This window comes from Anarrhichthys ocellatus, unplaced genomic scaffold (genome assembly GCF_004355925.1).
Source record: "Anarrhichthys ocellatus isolate YVR2014 unplaced genomic scaffold, GSC_Weel_1.0 scaffold71, whole genome shotgun sequence".
NCBI lineage: Eukaryota > Metazoa > Chordata > Actinopteri > Perciformes > Anarhichadidae > Anarrhichthys > Anarrhichthys ocellatus.
In genome coordinates this window covers 714,777-733,975 of record NW_022280101.1, presented here as the reverse complement: position 1 = coordinate 733,975, position 19,199 = coordinate 714,777, and the positions used below count along the sequence as shown (strand labels likewise).

Below are 19,199 nucleotides of genomic sequence, written 5' to 3'. Positions count from 1 at the left end.
TGTCCTATCTGGATGTGTTGTGTTTTAATGTGTCCTATCTGGATGTGATGTGTTTTAATGTGTCCTAGCTGGATGTGACAAGTACCTCAAAATTGTACTTAAGAACCTGAGTATATGTACTTCCCTCCACTGCTTTCAGCCAGAGAGGGCAGTAAGACGCTGCTTTGAGCCTGCTGGTAAATTACTCTTTAAAGTCCAATAACTAAACAAACCTTTGACGAACACAATCATTTTGTATCATATCTTTTTACCAACTAATGGGACACAACTGCCTTTTGAAACACCAACACTGATTTCATTCCGATTCTAAATATCTGCTGGACAAAGACAGATGGCTTAAATGATAACGATGTTCTGCGCTGGTAGCAAATGTAATCGGAGTCCAAAAGCTCCCTTTGCAAGGCAGAAGACACAAGGTGTACGTGTTGTCTGAGGTATTCTAATTTACAGTTGAGGCACGGACTTAAAGTGAATCTATACTTCCTGTAATCTCCCTCTCCACACGTGGGTGCTCCAGTGAATTCTGAGGGTATAGATGGAACAGGAGAAAAAGCATGTCATCCAGGCAGCTATTCTGCACAATAATTGCTTTTACTTTTGGTGTACTTCTTTTTAAAATGCAGGATTTGTAGCAGAGGTTTTGCTACTTTTTACCACATCTGAGTTCTTCTTCCATCTCGTCTCACAATGACATCAGACATTTTAAGTGAAGGACTCAGAAATATGTGCTGATGGATTTCATTTATGTTTTTTTTTTATGTTTAAATTCTCTTTACATACAGACAGCAATCAATAAACACAACGCCCTGACAAAAAAAAGTGAAACATTTGGTACCTCGGGCTGTCGCAGGACCGTAACAAGCAAATCATTTAAGATTTGTCAATACTGAGCTGGGTTTCTCAGTTAAATCTAAACGACTTTTGCTAGTTTTCAACATTGTCAGCCCCTAGCTTTAAAATGAACCGTACAAAAACAACTGATCTTCCAGGTGGGAGTTTTAATGTGTTGACTGCTGATACACATCTTTACATTATCTTGACTAGAGGAACATTAAGTGAGCTTCCAGTACAGAAGGTGACATTACAGACATAAACGCACACTGCCAGTTGGTCTAGCTTCCTCCCACACACTTTATTCACATGGTATAAATGTATGCTCACTGCTGCAACAAGTTGACTACTGAACTTCACAGACCTGCCATGCCTAACATAAATAATTGTTATTATACCAGGTAGTCAACTACCTGGTACGGGTAGTTGACTACCTTAGCCCTGCTAAGTGGATAGCAGGGCTGTCTTTCAATCAGAGGGTCGGCGGTTCAATCCCCGGCTCCGGCTCTGCTAGTCACATGTGGATGTGTCCTTGAGCAAGACACTTAACCCCAAAATTGCTCCCGTAGTTGTACCTACGGTGTATTGTAAGTCTGCTAAATGACTGTAATGTAATGTAGTATGTATTGAATGTACATTTGTGTTCTCTCTCTCCAGGAGCACAGTTCTGGTGTCTTCTGGACATTGTGCCCATTAAGAATGAAAAGGGTGAGGTGGTTCTGTACCTGGTGTCCCACAAAGACATCACTGACAAGAAGAAGGACCAGGATCCTGAGCACGGACCTGACACAGGTGAGTTTACATGAATAACACCTGCCTTCAGTTCTGGTAGTGAGCTTTCAACTGCATCTCAGAGTCTTGTCTCCTGTGACCACCGTCTTTCTCATCACGTGGTTTCCCTTTTGATGACGACTGAGCCAACTCTCTTTGTGCAGAAGACCATGCGATGCAGTTGAATGCTAGTGCAGTAAATAGACCTTGAGTAAAGAATATTTTGTCGAAGTTCCCAAAGTCAAGAAAGAGCTGTCACGCTCTAGAGTTCAGAATGTTTTTGAAGCAACAAATTCAAATAATCTTCAAACTGAATGTGGTTGGAGATGCTCTCTATGTTCTCTATATTTTCAATATGTCAGCAGTGTTGCATTTTGGTAGCTGGTGTGGTTTCCATGTCTCACAATAGCTGATAGCAGGTTTCCTCACAATCTTCAGTGTTAAGTCATTGCGTATAGTTTCAAGATCATTTTAATTACCCCTCCCCCCTGCAGAAGGCGACGTCATGCAGAACGTTTTGCCTTGCAGCTATTAAGTGCCACTGCAGTTATTGTAATTTCAAGCAGACAACAATCAAGCATCAATTAACAATTTCCATCAGTGTAAATCTCACCCTGATTAGATAAGTGTGTCTGTCAATTTGAATAATCCACTAATATTAATGACTGCCTCGAATAAAATGCACACGGTGAACCACAAACATCCTGTTAGCGATGGCACACAGCTTGTGATAATGCAGATACTTGATCACAAATGAAATTACCAGGCGGTCTTTGTGAGGTAATTAGAGGAACATGCAAACTCTACTGACATCTTTTGTGAAGACGAGACGACATGTTTACACTCGAGTAAAGAGCCGCCGTAGTTAACTATGACTGGTCCGAAAGAGGAAATCAGCTGATGTTATCACAGATCAACACAGTCTGTGTAGATAGGGGTTGGGGAATAAGTGTCCAACTTCAAATCCCACGTCTGGGCCTGCGAGCCAATAGGAAGAGAGTGGAGGGTCCCGAGTTGGAGGTCCGCAGTTGGGTGGATGAATTGATCAACAAAACGTCGGACTTAACACGGGGGACAGCTGTTCGCTTCCTGTTTCCAAAGATCTGTCAACAATGTTTGTTTTTTTTAAGAAAGACCGGATTTAGTTTGACCCGTCCACCTCCACTTCCATCCGCCGTGTGGGATTTTTTTTCATCGGTAACACTACGAACGCTGTAAGAGAACAACCCTAAACATGACAACCAAGGTCCCATAACCTTAATTAATAACGTGTTTTAACCCAAACCATGATCCCTCCTTACACCTCACCAAACCTTATTTAACCAAAGCTTTGTCACATAAAAAAAATCATTTTTAAACTGTAACTTGAAATGTTTTAAAAGGTATTCCTGCCATCACATGGGGGCTTCTTTGTTTCGTTCTAGTGGGTGTGGAGGATCATTGTTTCTCTTTAATTTGGAGGACTTGATCCCGGTCTGTTTCATTATTTGATTTAAATCATTAAAAGGAATTTTGAACACTTTGAAAGCTTAGCTTTTAACCTGCAGGCCTTGAGTGTGAAATATAACACATGAGGATACTGCACCTGTGTGATTCATGAAGGAAGCCTCATCCAGGTCAGGTTCTCTCCACTATTAGTTTTTTTCTTTTTTTTTCCGATGACCTGAAAGTCAGTTCACCTTCCTGACATAACATCTTACAAATAAAGTACAGTTACAAATGTGTTGGTTGTATTTTTCTTGGAGCACACATTATTGATTGACCCTCCATCGGTTCTTGCCGGGAGATGCTCGGGCTGTTTCAAGCTGTTTGTTTCTTTGTACTCCTGTGAAAACACAGTGAAAACTCCCAGCATGCAAAGCTGAAAGAGCAGATTTTAGAAGTCTTGAATCGCTATGTTGCAAAACTCTGCATTCAGTATTGTGTAAGCCTGCAGACCTTTTACTGCAAACATTGAATGCACAGCTATTACAGGAATTAAAAATCTTACTTTTAAACTTCCAAATCCTGATTCCAGCTGAATTCACTGCACAGAGTTTGGGAGTTGAATGTAGAGAGACAGTGAGAGAAGCAGAGTAATCAAAACTCTTAAGATGAAGTGGAGTGTTTAAAGTTTTAGTGTTTTTGATTGGCTTTCAGAGCGGCTGGCTGTAGTGCTTCCTGGTGGGAAAGAGCACCTGCTTGAAATCACTTAAGCAATTTTCCCCCACTTGCACAGGCTCGCTCATTTGGCTGAATATCTCATTGCCTTACAGCCGAAATGATTGAAGGCTGCTTTCATATACTCTGGCTGTGTTTTACAGACCGCATGAGTTATTACATTTTAAATTGAAGCTACCAGATTTTGAGTGCTGTACACACCACACGGGACAGAGGACAAACAGATGGAAAGGAAAGCAAAGGAGAGAGAGAGAGAGAGAGAGAGAGAGAGAGAGAGAGAGAGAATTTAAATGGCTTTTATTTCTGATTCATCACTGAGACACCACTATAACCATTCTCATAACTTTAGGGTTTCTGCTAAATCTGTCACCTCTTGACGTGGGAAATGAAAGAGGGGAAAACGGTGACAAAGAACTAGGAAATGGGGGGGGAAGTAAAGGCTTTGACATTTACGAAGTGACACAAACAATCCCACTTACCTGCTTCTTAGTGGGAAATTGCTGGCTGGATGAACGGCTCACTTTTGGCACTTAGTCCAGCATGATGTGTATTTTCTAAAGCATAAAATCAGTTGGTGAGATGGAAACGTGAATGAGAGGGATGGAAAACGACGCCGGGTGCATTTACGATGGAAGAAAACGAGGAAAGAGAGACTTAATTGAGCCCATAAACACTCACAAATACTACCTATACAAACAGACACACACTGGTATGTGCAAAAACTTGCTCACACACGCATGCACACTGTGTTAATTGCCTGTGTTAATAATTTAGAATCTATAGCCAGCCCATTTCCCCCCTCTAGCAAAAACATTCTCCCCAGAGAACATATTGTATATTCTGGAAACCAGCACTATCACAGCATAAAAATAAGAATGTGCCCTAAGGCGTGTAAGTGCAGTCTATATTGCATTCCCTTATCTGCAAACAGCAAATGCATGTGGAGCAGTTAGTGCAGCGCCATGTGTATTTTCTAAAGCATAGAATATTCAACTAAGAATTGTTGTGTTTTTGATAGCTACGGTAAGGAGCAGGTCCTCTTCACGGAGTCCGCCGTGTTTCTACATTTGCCCAAACAGCCAACCAAACACTGTCTGGGAGAGCCTTTTTACGTTTTCAAATTACCTGAATGCCACCGCAGAGGGCAAAACCACGGCACCCACAGCCACCATCTGACTTCTAACGTATTTTTGGTTCAGAAACAATGACATTCAACGGATCCCGTGGTTTGCAGAAATGTACAATTTCAACATTTTCTGTAGCGACTGGGTTGTTGATTTGATAATACAGGCAGAAAAGCTGGATTTTGGGGACTTTTCTTATGACTTTATTGCATTTTATCATCACTGAAGTTGTGTACAGTTTCCCTGGAAATACACCTGCTAGTAAATTCAACCTGGAATCTCTACCAATTTTTGAAGTTATCCAATCAGCCTCCACTGGCCTTGAATCTAGCCACATTGAAAAGTAGTAAGAACATTCTGCTTTAATGTAGTTCAGCAGACAAGCTGTTATCTTTGCCATCATGTTGTACGTAGTTTTCTCGCAAAAGACAATACACACCGTGTTCATCCCACATGTCTCTTCATAGCAATGGTCTTGTGAATAACCGACAACTTTTACAGTCCATACAAAGAGACAGAGAGTCCCATCAACAGTGCTTAGTTTCTCTGTGCTGCACCATCTGAGCTGCTTAAAAGCCACCCTAGACACGATGAACAAATCGAATTTACTGGCTGAATATGAAAATGATTTGGTTACAGGGGTTGCCAAGCATGGCATCATATTGTAGACAGACAGAGGGACGATCATAAGAGGAAATGTAAAGAGGAAATGGAGAGCGCATGAGAAGATTTACCGCCTTGACGATAGCTTAACAGAAAACAACTCCCTTAATCTACCTGCTGTACTTCTTTGTGTCCCTTTCCTTCTTTACCTTAGCTGCTCTTATCTTCCGTTATTCAATAAGTGACCAAAAAGGATGACATGAAGGAGGTGTTGGAGATCATTATTGATTCTGATCTGTAAACACAGATCTGGATCTCAGCCCAGCATTGAATTTTACCTAAAGAACACCTTGTTTAGTTGATAAAGAGCCGCAAAGGCAGACAGCAGGTCGATATCGCATCAAATATTGACACAAACGGCAGCATGTGTACATCAGAGTATAGAGCCGGCACAGAGGAGTTAAGATCTATCGTCTACCCATGTGAGACTGTAGGCTGCTTCACTGAGACGGCATCATGGTATAAGCTGACTTTCACGAGGTCAGAAGGTGCAGGTGATGTTTTCTCTGACTATCTGAAAGGTAGCTGTTGAAGCACCATCTCTGGTGCTTCAACAGCTATCTGAAGAGTGTTTCAATCGACACAGAGCTCGAGCCGAATTCTCACCTGGTGTTGTGAATTGGATCGTGGCTCAACATGTTCCCATCTCCTTTTACAGATGAGGAGACGGGTCTGAAGGTGCATCAGGTAACCCGCCCTCCGGGCTTCAGCACCAACCGGCGGCGCAGCAGAGCCGTTCTCTATCACCTGTCGGGACACCTGCAGAAACAAGACAAGAGCAAACTGAAGCTCAACAATGTAAGTGTCTCCGCATTTGTCTCCTGCATAGACTGGATGTAAAGATGAACGACATGACCGCTCCTCTGTTGTGAGAACGAGGCTGGGCCGAGGGCTAGGAGGCGGGCTTCAAGGAAACGCTAGTGCGCTTGATCAATGGGCCCCATAATGAGGAAGATTGTTGGAAGATTTGGATCATTTTATCTAAATTCTTTCCTCTGAAGTCAAACTTTTTTTGCTTAAAGCACCACTGGGCAACTTTCATAGGAATGAACGTGGCACCGTCTCCGGCGCTGTGTCCAGCTCTCTTTGGGAGGAGGCGGAGACACGTCGTCCATCTGTAAACACAGTCTGTGGTCTACACTGATCAATGAAAAAGGTTTTAATCTATTCCCCGACTGACTTTGTGCTCAGCAACTACACAGTTTCATTATAGTCTCAAGATGTTTGATTGCCGTGAGATGTATCGCATGCCAAACTAGCCCCGGCCTGCCTCTCATGTAATCATTATTTCTTACTTTTGAGACTTTTGCACTAATGATTACATTCAAGTCGCAGAGGTAAGGATAAATATAGTACAAGACAACTTTCAAAAACCCCTACAGGTTGTTCAACAACAAAGAATCCAGATTTTTCAAAGCCTCTTTTATCCAGATGGAATACAAAGTTATTTACTTCTGTGCAATACAAAGGAGTTTGTTTAATTGTTTCCCAAGATGCGACAGGGTTTTCTTAAACCAAACAACAAGACGCAGCGGTGTCTGTAGATCTGCTGTAGTACACACACCCAGACAGATGGTACGAAGGGCATCTGGAGCGAGCTCACTTCTGTTTGACTTTGGGGTAAAAGAGCTGCATTTCGCTGATGTCAGTGATAAAAACAAACATCCAGACCAGTTTCCATGCTGCAAGTTTGACTTCCACTTATTGAGGGATTATGTATTTTTAGGTATCGTTATTTTTGTTTTTTATTTGCTTATACATGGAATTTAGCTGTTTTTTATATTGTATATTGATTATTAATAATGCATGTATCCAGTTTAACCTTTCAAACTTTCTTTAATGAGCATCTCAGTTGCGTTTCCTCCGTATGTTTTTCTTCACTGTATTAATGTAAGCTTTGTTTACAGTAAGCAGGGTCCTCATGCAGGAAACACAACATGATTAATCAGGACACGAAATCTATCAGAAAATGAGATTAAAACAATAAAGTCCTTTTCTAACATACAGATTTACTGTATAATATACCAGTGAAAATACTGCAAGCGTAAAACTATGTTCCCAGTTTTCTTCTTAATGTCTCATTAAGAAAACACAATATCTAACATCATTTTCCAAGATTGAATATATCACACTTAGGTGCTCGGTACGGAATTCAGAGCATATCCATTGCTTTCACACAGTTAGCAGTTAACGGTGCTACCAGCTAAAGGTGCTAACAGCGCTAACAGTGCAAACAATAATGCTGAGAGAGCTAATGGTGTAAACATAATGTGGTGTTAACATCTCTCTCTCTCTCCCTGTCGTCCGATCCAGAACATGTTCGGGGAGAAGCCTCCCATCCCGGAGTACAAGGTAGCAGCCATCCAGAAGTCTCGCTTCATCCTGCTCCACTATGGAACCTTCAAGGCCGGCTGGGATTGGCTGATTCTGCTGGCGACCTTCTACGTGGCCGTCACCGTGCCCTACAACGTGTGCTTCGCGGTGGTGGGAGGGCGGGACGAAGGGAGCAGCACTGCCCCGCGAAGCCCGCCCAGCGTCAGCGACATCCTCGTAGAGATCCTGTTTATTTTAGGTGACAGAACGTCGTGCGTCTGTGAAACGTCTGCCACGATTTGTAGAGACTAATTAAGTAATTTCACTGCAAATGAGACACGCACCTGAGCACTGATGTTAACACTTGTTCAATAAGCACTTTCTTTAATCAAGCGCCAGTGTTCGCTTCGGTAATGAACAAGACTTAATAATTGAAAAAATCGGCTATTTGTTCATCGATTTATCAATCGCCCCAGAGGAGAAGCCGAGGAAACAGCCTGTCTCTAAGAGGCTCATCAATCATGATGAAAGTTTAGTTGGGAGTTTTTAATGATGCATTCACAGCAGTGAAAGGATGTGAGCCATTCACAACAGATCATTAAGTCTCATTGCCAACCCATTTCCTAGAAAACTTCAGGCCTCGTTGTTCCCACCGCTGTCCATCTGACCGTGGGAGAGTTGTACGAGGGCTCTTCAATGGACAATTTGCCTTAATGGAGAAGAGTGAACACAAGCCCTGCATCAACCAACTTCTGCGATGAAATTATACGAGCCACCCGCAGTTAAAGGATATCCTGTTTGTTAGAACTAACAGGCCAGCCTGTTTGTCACTCATTCGCTCAGACGACTGTAGCGGATTGAAATGTAACATCGGGCTTCTGATTATTTCTGTTCATAAGATGCTTTTTATAAATTAACTACACCCTAAAAGGTCTTAATAGGAGTCATAAAAGGGCTAAAACATAAAGCGTTTAGTATGACTTTTGTTTTTGTCTTTGTTTATGTCTTTTGTTTTTGTAGCTGTTTTTGGCCTCTTTATTCTCTTTGAGCTTTTGTTTCTAGTCAGTCTGCTCAAACATGCTGATCCTCCAGTGTCGTTCTTTAAGTACGTAAGCATTGCTGATATCTCTTTTTCTCTGTTATCATCAAACTTCCGTGTGATTCACTGAGTAACCGTCGCTCTGTTCTGTACGTCATTCATCCTCATGTGTCAGTGATTTGTCACTGTCCCGGTGGTACTTCCTGCTGTCAGCTTCTGCTGTGCTTGTCGTCCTCTGCAGACATACTGCTCAACTTTCGAACTACTTTTGTGAGCACGTCGGGTCAGGTCGTGTACGACGCCCGCTCCATCTGCGTTCACTACGTCACCACCTGGCTCTTTGTCGATCTCATTGCCGCCCTGCCCTTTGACCTGCTGTATGCTTTCAACATCAGCGTGGTGAGTCTCCTGTGTGTGTGTGTGTGTGTGTGTGTGTGTTTACATCAGCAAGGTGTGTGACAAATCAAGCCTCTTAATTAACTCACCTTTTGTTTTTTTGTAGGAAAGTAAAGCACTTGAATGTGGACACACTCTGTCTCCTGCATTCATTATCCACGCTAACACCCCCATGGCAACATGCCAAATTAGGAGAAAAAAAAGGGAAATGAATGCATAATGCCGTTGGCTTCCTGGTGAATTTATTAGATCAACATTTCATCCAAACTGATGCTGAGCAGACAAACAAATGGGACCGAGCCAATCTGGTGTCAGTGCACACACTGCAGGTCTCATTAATCTCTGTTTCCATGCTCAGAATCCGAAAAAATTGTTCAAACTGTGGGCTGAATTACTTCACACGCATGCAAAATTAGTTTTACAATTGTAATTTGGAGGGGGGAAATGTTTAACAGCATATGACGAATAAGATCAATCTTTTGAATAAAACCGCACCTCCACTCACAAAGTATTAATAGCACATGATGAAAGGAATGAAATAAAGAATGGTGCCTTTTATATGTAAGAAACACTGGAGGCTGAGTGTATGTGAACCCATGTTGTCTGTGCAGTACTTTGGGGTCCACTTGTTGAAGACCGTTCGGCTGCTTCGGCTGCTGCGGCTGCTGCAGAAGCTGGAGCGATACTCCCAGTACAGCGCCGTGGTTCTCACTCTGCTGATGTCCATGTTCGCCCTGCTGGCCCACTGGATGGCCTGCGTCTGGTACTTCATAGGTCGCAAGGAGATCGAAAGTCCTGGCTCCTGGGATATTGGTCAGTACCCACTATTTTCACCCACACACAGGGAAGTACATTCACTCAAGAGCTGCACTTAAGTATGGCTGTGAGGTACATTTACCTACTGCTGGTTTCATAGTAAATATGATGCATGTATGAAGAAAATCGGCAACATTATAAAGAGTAGTTAAACATATTTGAGTGAAGCTACTTTAATATTGTCCACTTGTTGCCATGTTGTCAAGGACAAATGAAATGTTCCTATTTGGTATTTACAGTAAACTGTGCACTCCTCAGCGTTATATTTAGTGTCTGTGGGGTGGGAGTGGAAAAATCCATTTTCTCTGAGTCGAGAGCTTTTAGTGTTAAAGTTTTGAATTGTCACTGTGCCTGTACTGTAAAGATCCTGCCAGAGCCAGAAACCAGAATTTCATTTGGGCAAATTGAGCAAATCTAAGATTGGATACTCATCACTCTTCTGAATTATACTGTAAACTATGTCCCCAGGAAAACAGTTTTAGTGTTGCCGAATGCAGATTAAATGAGATCTTATCTTATTGCAGCCCGTCTCTCTGTGGTTTTAGTGTGATGAGAAGTGTAGATTCTTACATAAAAAGTCTTGTCTAGTTTAGCTTAAAGCATTTGCACATTCACTGCCTCGTTCTGCTTGACAGACAGATCTAAGATGACACTTAAACTCCTCGGCAGAGTGATGTCAGTAATTTTGCATCAGCAACAAAGGTGCAGCAGCAGCACTTATGCAAAAGCACGACCCCCAAGAGTCTGAATTTTCAACACAGCCGATGCTTTTGATAAGACGCAGCTTTGTTGATATTCCCCAATCATCTCTCGGTGGATAATCTCAAATCCTGCAGGTGACATGAAACTCGTGGCATACAATCTGATAAACCTGTAGAAACAGATGGGCAGTTTCCAAGGGAGCTAAGGGGGCGAAGATCAACAAGAGGCTTTTATTTTATTCTACCGAAGCATCAACATGACGTTGAATCAAATAGTGAACCACAATGAGCGTGTTTTCTAAGCTATGGACTCGACTCAGGGACATATAACGAGATGTTTACTTCCCCTCGCTGTCCCGCTCTCCCTCCCTCCCTCTCTCTCTCTCTCACATTGATTTGTCCCAAACCACCTATCATTATCCTTTCAGCGAACCACATAATGACAGAAACACAGCAGTCAATGCATGTCAGCGTTCCCTCGATTTACTATTCAGACAGACGGGGAATCCAGGGGACAGCAAAGACCAGTGTGACCTTTCTGTGACACTAACTGAGATTCACAATAAAGGTCTGATATTGGCATGGACATTGGTTTAACTGCTCAATTGGCTAGCACTTGGGAGAGGTACAGTTTTGTCTGCAGGGCTATCGGTAATTGAGGGGCAGTGGAGCCATGGCCGCCGTCACAGTCCCTCATGGAGCTGAAGACATCACACAAGACGCAGTCTACTGAGCTGGACAGGAAAAAAAGGATGAAGCTTGGTGATGTAGTGACTATTTGCAGGTATAACTGTGAGCCATTGTGGCCGGCGAGTTTGTCGATAATACTAGCTAACTAGGAATTTGCAAGATGGATAACCGGACAGTTAGCAAAGTTTAGTTGAGAGACGCATTTGTCCCATTGACTTCAGTCTCACTGCAAACCATGCCTCTTATGTATAAAACTGGAAGGTACATCATAGCTAATATGATATAACATTAGCTTCCTCCATGCTGGAAAATAGTGGTGTGACAGCCGCCTTAGATAGAGTGGGAGGCAGGAGTTCAGGACCACAGACAGCTCTCATGTGAGTCCAGTCAGCTCTAGACGAGAAGTCAGCACCTCGGACAGAGGCAGAGAAACACTGTCAACAGTTTCCACCAAAAAGAAATAAATAGAAAGTTCCCGGTTGCACTTTGCCATTTTATTAGTTAGTTTATTTAAATATTCACAATGGCTCTGTTATAAACTGCCACTAAAGGGAGCAGATGAAGGCTGAGCATGATGAGTTTACTCATTCACATCAAGTCAAATCAGAGAAAACCTTTCCTCCAATTCAACGTCTGTCTCCAGACCGGCACACTCTGTTATCGTTTTGCCCTTTCTATAACGTCAGTAATGCCCTTCATGTTCCCTTATGTACAAGATTAAATAAATTCTTTGTAGTTTTATTTTTTTAATATATTCTGATCTCCAGGCACGGACATGCCTGATTGCAAAATAATGGCTTAGCAGGTCCACATTTCCTCAGGAAGGTGGAGGTTAAGTTGTGTGCTAATGACATAGTAATTAGGAAACTACTCAGGTGTTAAATCCTCTAATGTTGTTGGTTTAGCTGCTTCACTGGGACTCTGCTCACTGCTCGATTGTCACTTCTGCTTATTTATGCTGGCAGGCTGGTCTCACTATCTGAGAACACACACACAAGGTCAAAGTTGCCAGTCTGTAGAAGTGTGTGATGCCGGAGATCAACGAATGGGTGCATCCATATTGTTTTATTCATATTCCCTCCCTTGCTGTCTTTCTGTTTTGATTCTGCTGTCTCGGCTCAGATGGGTTTCACCACTCCTCCACTCACAAACACTGTTCTTCAATAATTCATCCTTCCTCTCTTCTTACTTTCTGCCTTTGTTATTCCTTCCTTGGCCATCTTTTTTAACTTTATTTCCTCTGCAGCTGAATTGTTATGTTGATATTTATTTTTTTAAAGTTAACTTGAATCCCTTTTGTTCACAATATGAAACAAAAAACATGTATTATTTGTGCCAGATACGCTTTAGACAGACCTTTGGATGGACGTGTTCCAGGGAACTTAATGTCTGGGTTCTCAAAATTGGCAATACAGACGAGCACAACCAGACCCTCACCACAGAGCTGTAGATGCCTACAAGGCTGGAATAACCACTCAGATCATGTTATTAAGTAAACACAGCAATACAACAAAATTAAAATACTGTTACAAATAAAAAGTCAGCCAGTCAATATTCTACTTGAGTAAAAGTACATACGTAGTACCTGCAAAATGCATCTAAACTATCAAAGGTAGAAGTATTAATTATGCAGAATGGCCCCAAAGGTCCTAAAAGATTCTGAGAAATCTAGTGCGCACAAGATGATATAATGGGCACGCAAGTTATTCTCTCGTGTGACACATTACAGCATTATTATTCTTGTTAAATCTTTATCTACCTCCAACATGAGCAGCTCTGATCAGCCACAAAACGCCTTTGTGGTTATACAGCACCTTTAATTTATAATTATGCATCATATCTTATAGGTTTATCGTACGTTTTAAATGTCAAATCAAAAGTACCTGTTAAATGTTTTAGGTGAAGTAAAATGTACAATATTTCTCCCCTGAGATGTCGTAGAGTAGCAGAATAAAGTCCCATTAAAAAGTGCTTCTAAATGGTCCTTAAGAACCGTACTTGAGTTAATGTACTCCGTTGCTCTTCACCAATGGATGCATATCACTGAGAGGTGGACAGTTCAGGAAATATCCAGCTCTAATGGAGTTTTAGCAGGAATTTTGTGTACCGTTGAAGATGAAGAAGGTCTAGTCTTGTGTTTGTTATAGTATAAAACGATTTCATTTATCTCAGGTAACTGTCAGTGCTGAATTCTTGGACCTATTTGTAGTAAAATAAAGTTGTTTTTTTTTCATTTCTCTCTCATAGGTTGGCTCCATGAGCTGGCCAAGCGTCTGGGGACCCCCTACTTCCTGCCCGCCCTGACAACGTCTGTCCCCGTCACAGTCAGCAGCTTCCCGGCCAACAGCAGCCAGTGGAACGTGTCGGGGTCAGAGGTCGGAGGGCAGGGCTCCTGGAACTCCAGCCAACATTATGGAAACATGTCCGGAGGCGAGGCCGTGGCGGGGACGGGCGCCGGTGGCGGGAGTTTTGGGGTGCTGGGCGGCGGCCCCTCGATGCGTAGCAGCTATGTGACATCACTCTACTTTGCTCTGAGCAGTCTCACCAGTGTGGGATTTGGAAATGTGTCAGCCAACACGGACTCAGAGAAGATCTTCTCCATCTGCACCATGCTCATAGGAGGTGAGAAACCTGTGTTTTAGTTCCACTTTTTAGGGATGCACACATCCGACTTTTTCAGTCCCAATACCGATACCAGGGCTTTGGGTATGAGCAGGGTGAACAGGCGGTCTCTGGGTGGGTTTTGTCTTCTAATATCCTTTGGGCTCTTCGCAGGCACCTCTCGTCATCAATATCCACGATGCTCGGTAGATGGGTACCAATCATGTCTGGGTGGTTTTAACTATCCACTGCAGAGCACTCCTGTCCTGAGCCGTGCACATCCCATGCCAGTTTGTCGTGCTTTCAGTCAGGATGCTCCTCTGTAAAGTCAACAAGAACATTGAATTGAATCGATCGGCCCCATTGTCAGCGATAGTGAGTACCGGCCCGATATCGGTGCGTCCCTACTTTGTGTTCATGTCAGTGTTTCCTCTCGTGAAGCGCTTCTTCTTCTCTTCCTCTTAAGTACTCACTCAGCTCATTGTCTGGAACCAGTGAGACATCGACACGCAGCCGAGCACAATTTGTACAATAGATGTACCGACACACACTCTTGTATGCAAAACCATCCATTCAGTGTCTCATTAGTCCCTCGTTTCTTGATTGAGGGGTTTCATTACATGTTCGGCTGTGTGCTTGTTTATTTGTGACCAGGATGTATCAAAATCAATTTGCTACAGATTGATTGTCCGTCACTATTAGTTAATAGTAAATAGCTAATGCTGTTTGCCATTAACAAAACGGACCTAGAGCATTATGCAGCTTTGAAAATCAGCTAATACAGTTTTGTCTTGATAACATCTAGAAGGGACAGAACCAATAAACATGAACATCAACACCTTCAGACGCACAGACTCTAAATCTTGAAAAGGAATCAAATACTTGAATTTTGTCACAGAACTTCTGTTCGTCCAGTGAAGATCACAAGATTCATTGGAAAAAATTGGAAAATGGCATTTAACTACATACTTACTACATTTAAAGCTGCAGACCTGACAGACTATTCATTATAAAAACACTCAAATATCACCAACAGTAACATGACAAACACATGTTCCAAACTTTTATGACTCGTACACCATCTCTCCTTTGAGTTTGCTCTCCCATGTGATTAACGAGACTACACTGAACTTTTCCACAGTGCTGCTGAATAAAGTACAAACTAAATAACGTGTTATTTTTTTAGCTGAGCCATTTGAGCGATGCCTTGTGAAATGTCAACGAGTGTCTCTAATCACCGAAAAGTAGTTCCTTAAATACTTCAGCACAGTGTATTTACCGATCCTCTTAACTGTCCTGAAAATGCTCCGGTTCAACATGTTTGTGGACGGAGTTTTAAAACTTGTGCCTTATTTTTAATGAGCCGATCCATAATGACGAGAGCTGAATGTTCTGGAACAAAGCAATAAAAGAAGAATTGAGGTTGCTTGGTGAGAGAAATGCCAAGATTTATAGTCAGAGGACACACTGATGTGTGAGGATGTCTCAGGCCCCAGTGCACTTTGGGTGGGCTGTAAATGTCCAGGTTTGGGTAACAAATCACAATGACTTCTGTCCGTGCTCGGCATTTCCTGGTTGATAGAATGATAAAATCTGCTATTTTCCTTTTGAAAGGTGCTAATTAAAACCCTATTAAATGTTAGTGTTACAAGGCTAATACTGTGCTGGAATTTATAATATTCTTTTTTGAATCCCAGCTGATTTGATTCAGCTTTGCGTACGCTGTCTTGGTAGAGCATCAGATATGTATTCATCCATGGTTTCCAACAAATGTGCTATTTCCTGCTTGTTACATTTGCTAAAAGCTGCAGTACTTGGCTGTGTTTGGAAATTAGTTTTTTTAAATGAAACTGTGTATTTTAAACCATTTTTCTTTCATGAAGAGGATAGCAGGTGGACCCAAATGCAGGAGACTGCATGCCACAGGAACTTGAATTAATCTTTATTCATAGTTCGTGCAGACAAAGCAAAACTGAACATTACAGAACAAAACCTAAGGCTGTGGTGCAATAGTCAAAAATATGACGTCTTAATGTCTTTTCTTAACTACTTTTCCTCTACCTCGATGGAAAACGCCATGAGGCGGGGGAGAGATGTGAAGGAGAATTCATAAGGACTTAGGAAAAGACAACAGCTGTGCTAAAATCCGACTGCACTTGTTGTTTTTTAGCAACTTTATTTATAACACGTGAATTGCGTACAGTTACAAACTCAGTGCTGTACAAATCAAGTAAATGTTCCTGTCCAAAACACAATCTCGCCTCCTAAGAAACATGTTTTCAATTAATAGAGTGACCAATTAAACAGTTCTGTTATTGACGGCTGAAAGGTGCGTCGCTTTAAATGTTGCTGCCGCAAGGGATTGTGGGGCGGCATTGCCTCCTTTCTCCTTTTGTAAAGGATGGTCCAAACATCAAAGCACCTTTTCTTAGCATTTTTTTTTTTTTTTTTTTTACAAAACCCTAAAACCCCAAAAAATAACAAGTGCAGTCAACAAAAAGTGAAGACACATCTTCAGAGAGAAAAGATGAGCTTGGTTGTTGGTTTGGTCGTTTTATGGGATCCGTAGACGGTAAGAAAAGCTATCCACATCCTTTAATTCAATTTGGGTTTTTTGGAGTGGGTGTTTTTTGTGTTGCATTGATTTTTAATAACCTTGCATCCACAGAGATGCGAGTAAAACACACAGAGAGAGTAAAGATAGGAGACTCCGGCTTCATTAACCTCGCTCAATTGTTCTGTTCTGTATGCCTCTCAGCTCTAACTGAAAGACATTTATACGTCCTAACTCCAGAGTTTTGCTAGATGTGAGCTGGGTCACTCTGCCTGCGGGAGCAGCCATCCCAAAATGATGTCATTAGTCAGGGTGTCAGTGGACTGTGTAAGTGTCCTGTGGTCTGTTTCAGCAGCTTTTCTACTTGGACAAGAATTCAATTTAGGGAGAGAAACTGCTCTGCGGTTCAGTCCGAAAGGTACGTTATAAGATAACTGCTGGTTAGCTGTGTTTACATTCAAAGTCGACCTGTTTATTAATTATTAATACAACAACCAAGAGTCATTTCACATACTGGGATTAGAGCTGTTTTTTAAAAAATAATAATTTAGTTGTTTTTATGGTGTTTTTCTCACTAGCAATAAAAGATTTATTTAACACGGGGATTATTTTAATTTCAGTAGTGTGTCACTTCCTTTTCATAAAGCAGTAATCCACTTGTGGCATTGCTCTACAGTGGCGTTAGAGCAGCTAAGTCCTTTAAAGCCCCGTGCTCTTTAACATCTTGGGGCTTATAAAGACGTCCTATGAAGCTCCCTGCTGTGCAGAAGCATTATGGGATTTTCCAGAGCCATCCAGATAAAAGCCAATCAGACAAGTCTGTAATTAAATCTTGATCATACTGAAAACACGCAACCTTTTTCTCTTCTCCAGCGCTGATGCATGCAGTGGTGTTTGGTAACGTGACGGCCATCATCCAGAGGATGTACTCGCGCCGCTCGCTCTACCACACCCGCACCAAGGACCTGAAGGACTTCATCCGGGTCCATCGGCTGCCCAAGGCCTTGGAGCAGCGCATGCTGGAGTGTTTCCAGACCACCTGGTCGGTCAACAACGGCATAGACGTCAGTGAGGTGAGGAGAGAGCAGACGTACATTCTCCTCATGTAACGCAGAGCTACAGGAGTCTGTGAATGTTGCAGATCTGACCGTTTTCAGGTCTTGCTCCATCGCTCTCTCGCTCTGTACTTTAAAATGAACACTTACAAATCAAAGTTTACTAGATTATGGATCAATAATTTAATCAATCTCACTCTTTTTCTCGGTTTCATTGTCTATTCTCGCACTCGTAGCTCTGCTGGTGGCTGAAGTCTATCGTACTGGAGAGCATTTGTGTTTCTTTACAGTTTCTGTGTGGACAAAATAAGCACTAATAATTTATAACAATTAATTCATTAGAGTCTCAGAGCGTCTGTTAAGTGTGAACCGCCTCTTGCTTGACAGCTACTGAAGGACTTCCCAGACGAGCTGAGGGCCGACATCGCCATGCACCTGAACAAGGAGCTGCTCCAGCTGCCCCTGTTCGAGTCGGCCAGCCGGGGCTGCCTGCGCTCCCTCTCCCTCATCATCAAGACCTCCTTCTGCGCTCCGGGCGAGTTCCTCATCCGGCAGGGAGACGCCCTGCAGGCCATCTACTTCGTCTGCTCGGGGTCCATGGAGGTCCTGAAAGACAACACCGTGCTGGCCATACTGGGTAAGTCACAGGGAGATGGGGAACGTTCACGGTCATGTGGATCCACAAAAGGGCAAATTTTCCCCTTGGCATGTTTACAGTGTTCAATGCACCCATGAAAATAAAAGATAAAAGAGGGACACAAGCAGCTGTTTGGTAAGATTGTATTTAATTAAAATACTTGAAAGATCTGAAATAACTTCAACAACATACTTGCTTCTGTCTTGCTTTTAATATTTGATCTATTTCCCTATATCTTTCCTCAAATTACCACAAGAATTTTCTAATTAATGAAGAGACCGGAGCAAAAAAGCTGGTAATGACATGGCTTTAGCTGATTGTTGGATTGTAAAATGACTGAATGAATGAATTTGAGCTACAAAATTGGATGAAATCTACACAGTACCCCCGTAGCTTTGGTAGACAATTACCTGTCAAAATGAGACTTAATGAGAGGATGTGAGATGGCAAATATACGTCTTTGATATCAAATACTAATGAAGTACGGGCTGAGAGATCACCTCTCAGTTCAGTGATTTCATTATGATCATTCCACAGGGATGAGTTTGATTTCATCTAATCAGACCCGAAGAGCAACTTGATCCGGATTTTAGTGGAAATTAGGTTGATGAAGGAGACGAAGGAAAGAAGGACAGATGAAGGCTTATGGGTGTAAATCACTCAAACGACAGGGGAGGCATGGCTGAGGGAGGGCTGATAAAGAGCTGTTGTTTGTGCTCCGCTGCTTTAAAGAGTTATCACCAGACTTGACACACACACAAAGTCGAGGCTTCCCCGCAGTGTTGAGCGATACACAATAATCCTCCAATCCAGCGTGAATAGAGATGTAGGATGTAGGAGGCTATCAG

General features: G+C 42.4%; 1 protein-coding gene across 1 annotated transcript in view; it reads left to right on the top strand.

Moving 5' to 3' along the window:
• kcnh3 (potassium voltage-gated channel, subfamily H (eag-related), member 3) overlaps window positions 1–19,199 on the top strand; it is a 107,906-nt gene that overhangs the window by 72,318 nt on the left and 16,389 nt on the right. Inside the window, exons 3-10 of the mRNA XM_031873419.1 lie at window positions 1,489–1,623; window positions 6,208–6,347; window positions 7,863–8,121; window positions 9,143–9,300; window positions 9,909–10,110; window positions 13,752–14,126; window positions 17,533–17,732; window positions 18,102–18,351. Coding sequence (XP_031729279.1) covers window positions 1,489–1,623; window positions 6,208–6,347; window positions 7,863–8,121; window positions 9,143–9,300; window positions 9,909–10,110; window positions 13,752–14,126; window positions 17,533–17,732; window positions 18,102–18,351 — 1,719 coding nt within the window. The remainder of the gene's footprint in view (window positions 1–1,488; window positions 1,624–6,207; window positions 6,348–7,862; window positions 8,122–9,142; window positions 9,301–9,908; window positions 10,111–13,751; window positions 14,127–17,532; window positions 17,733–18,101; window positions 18,352–19,199) is intronic.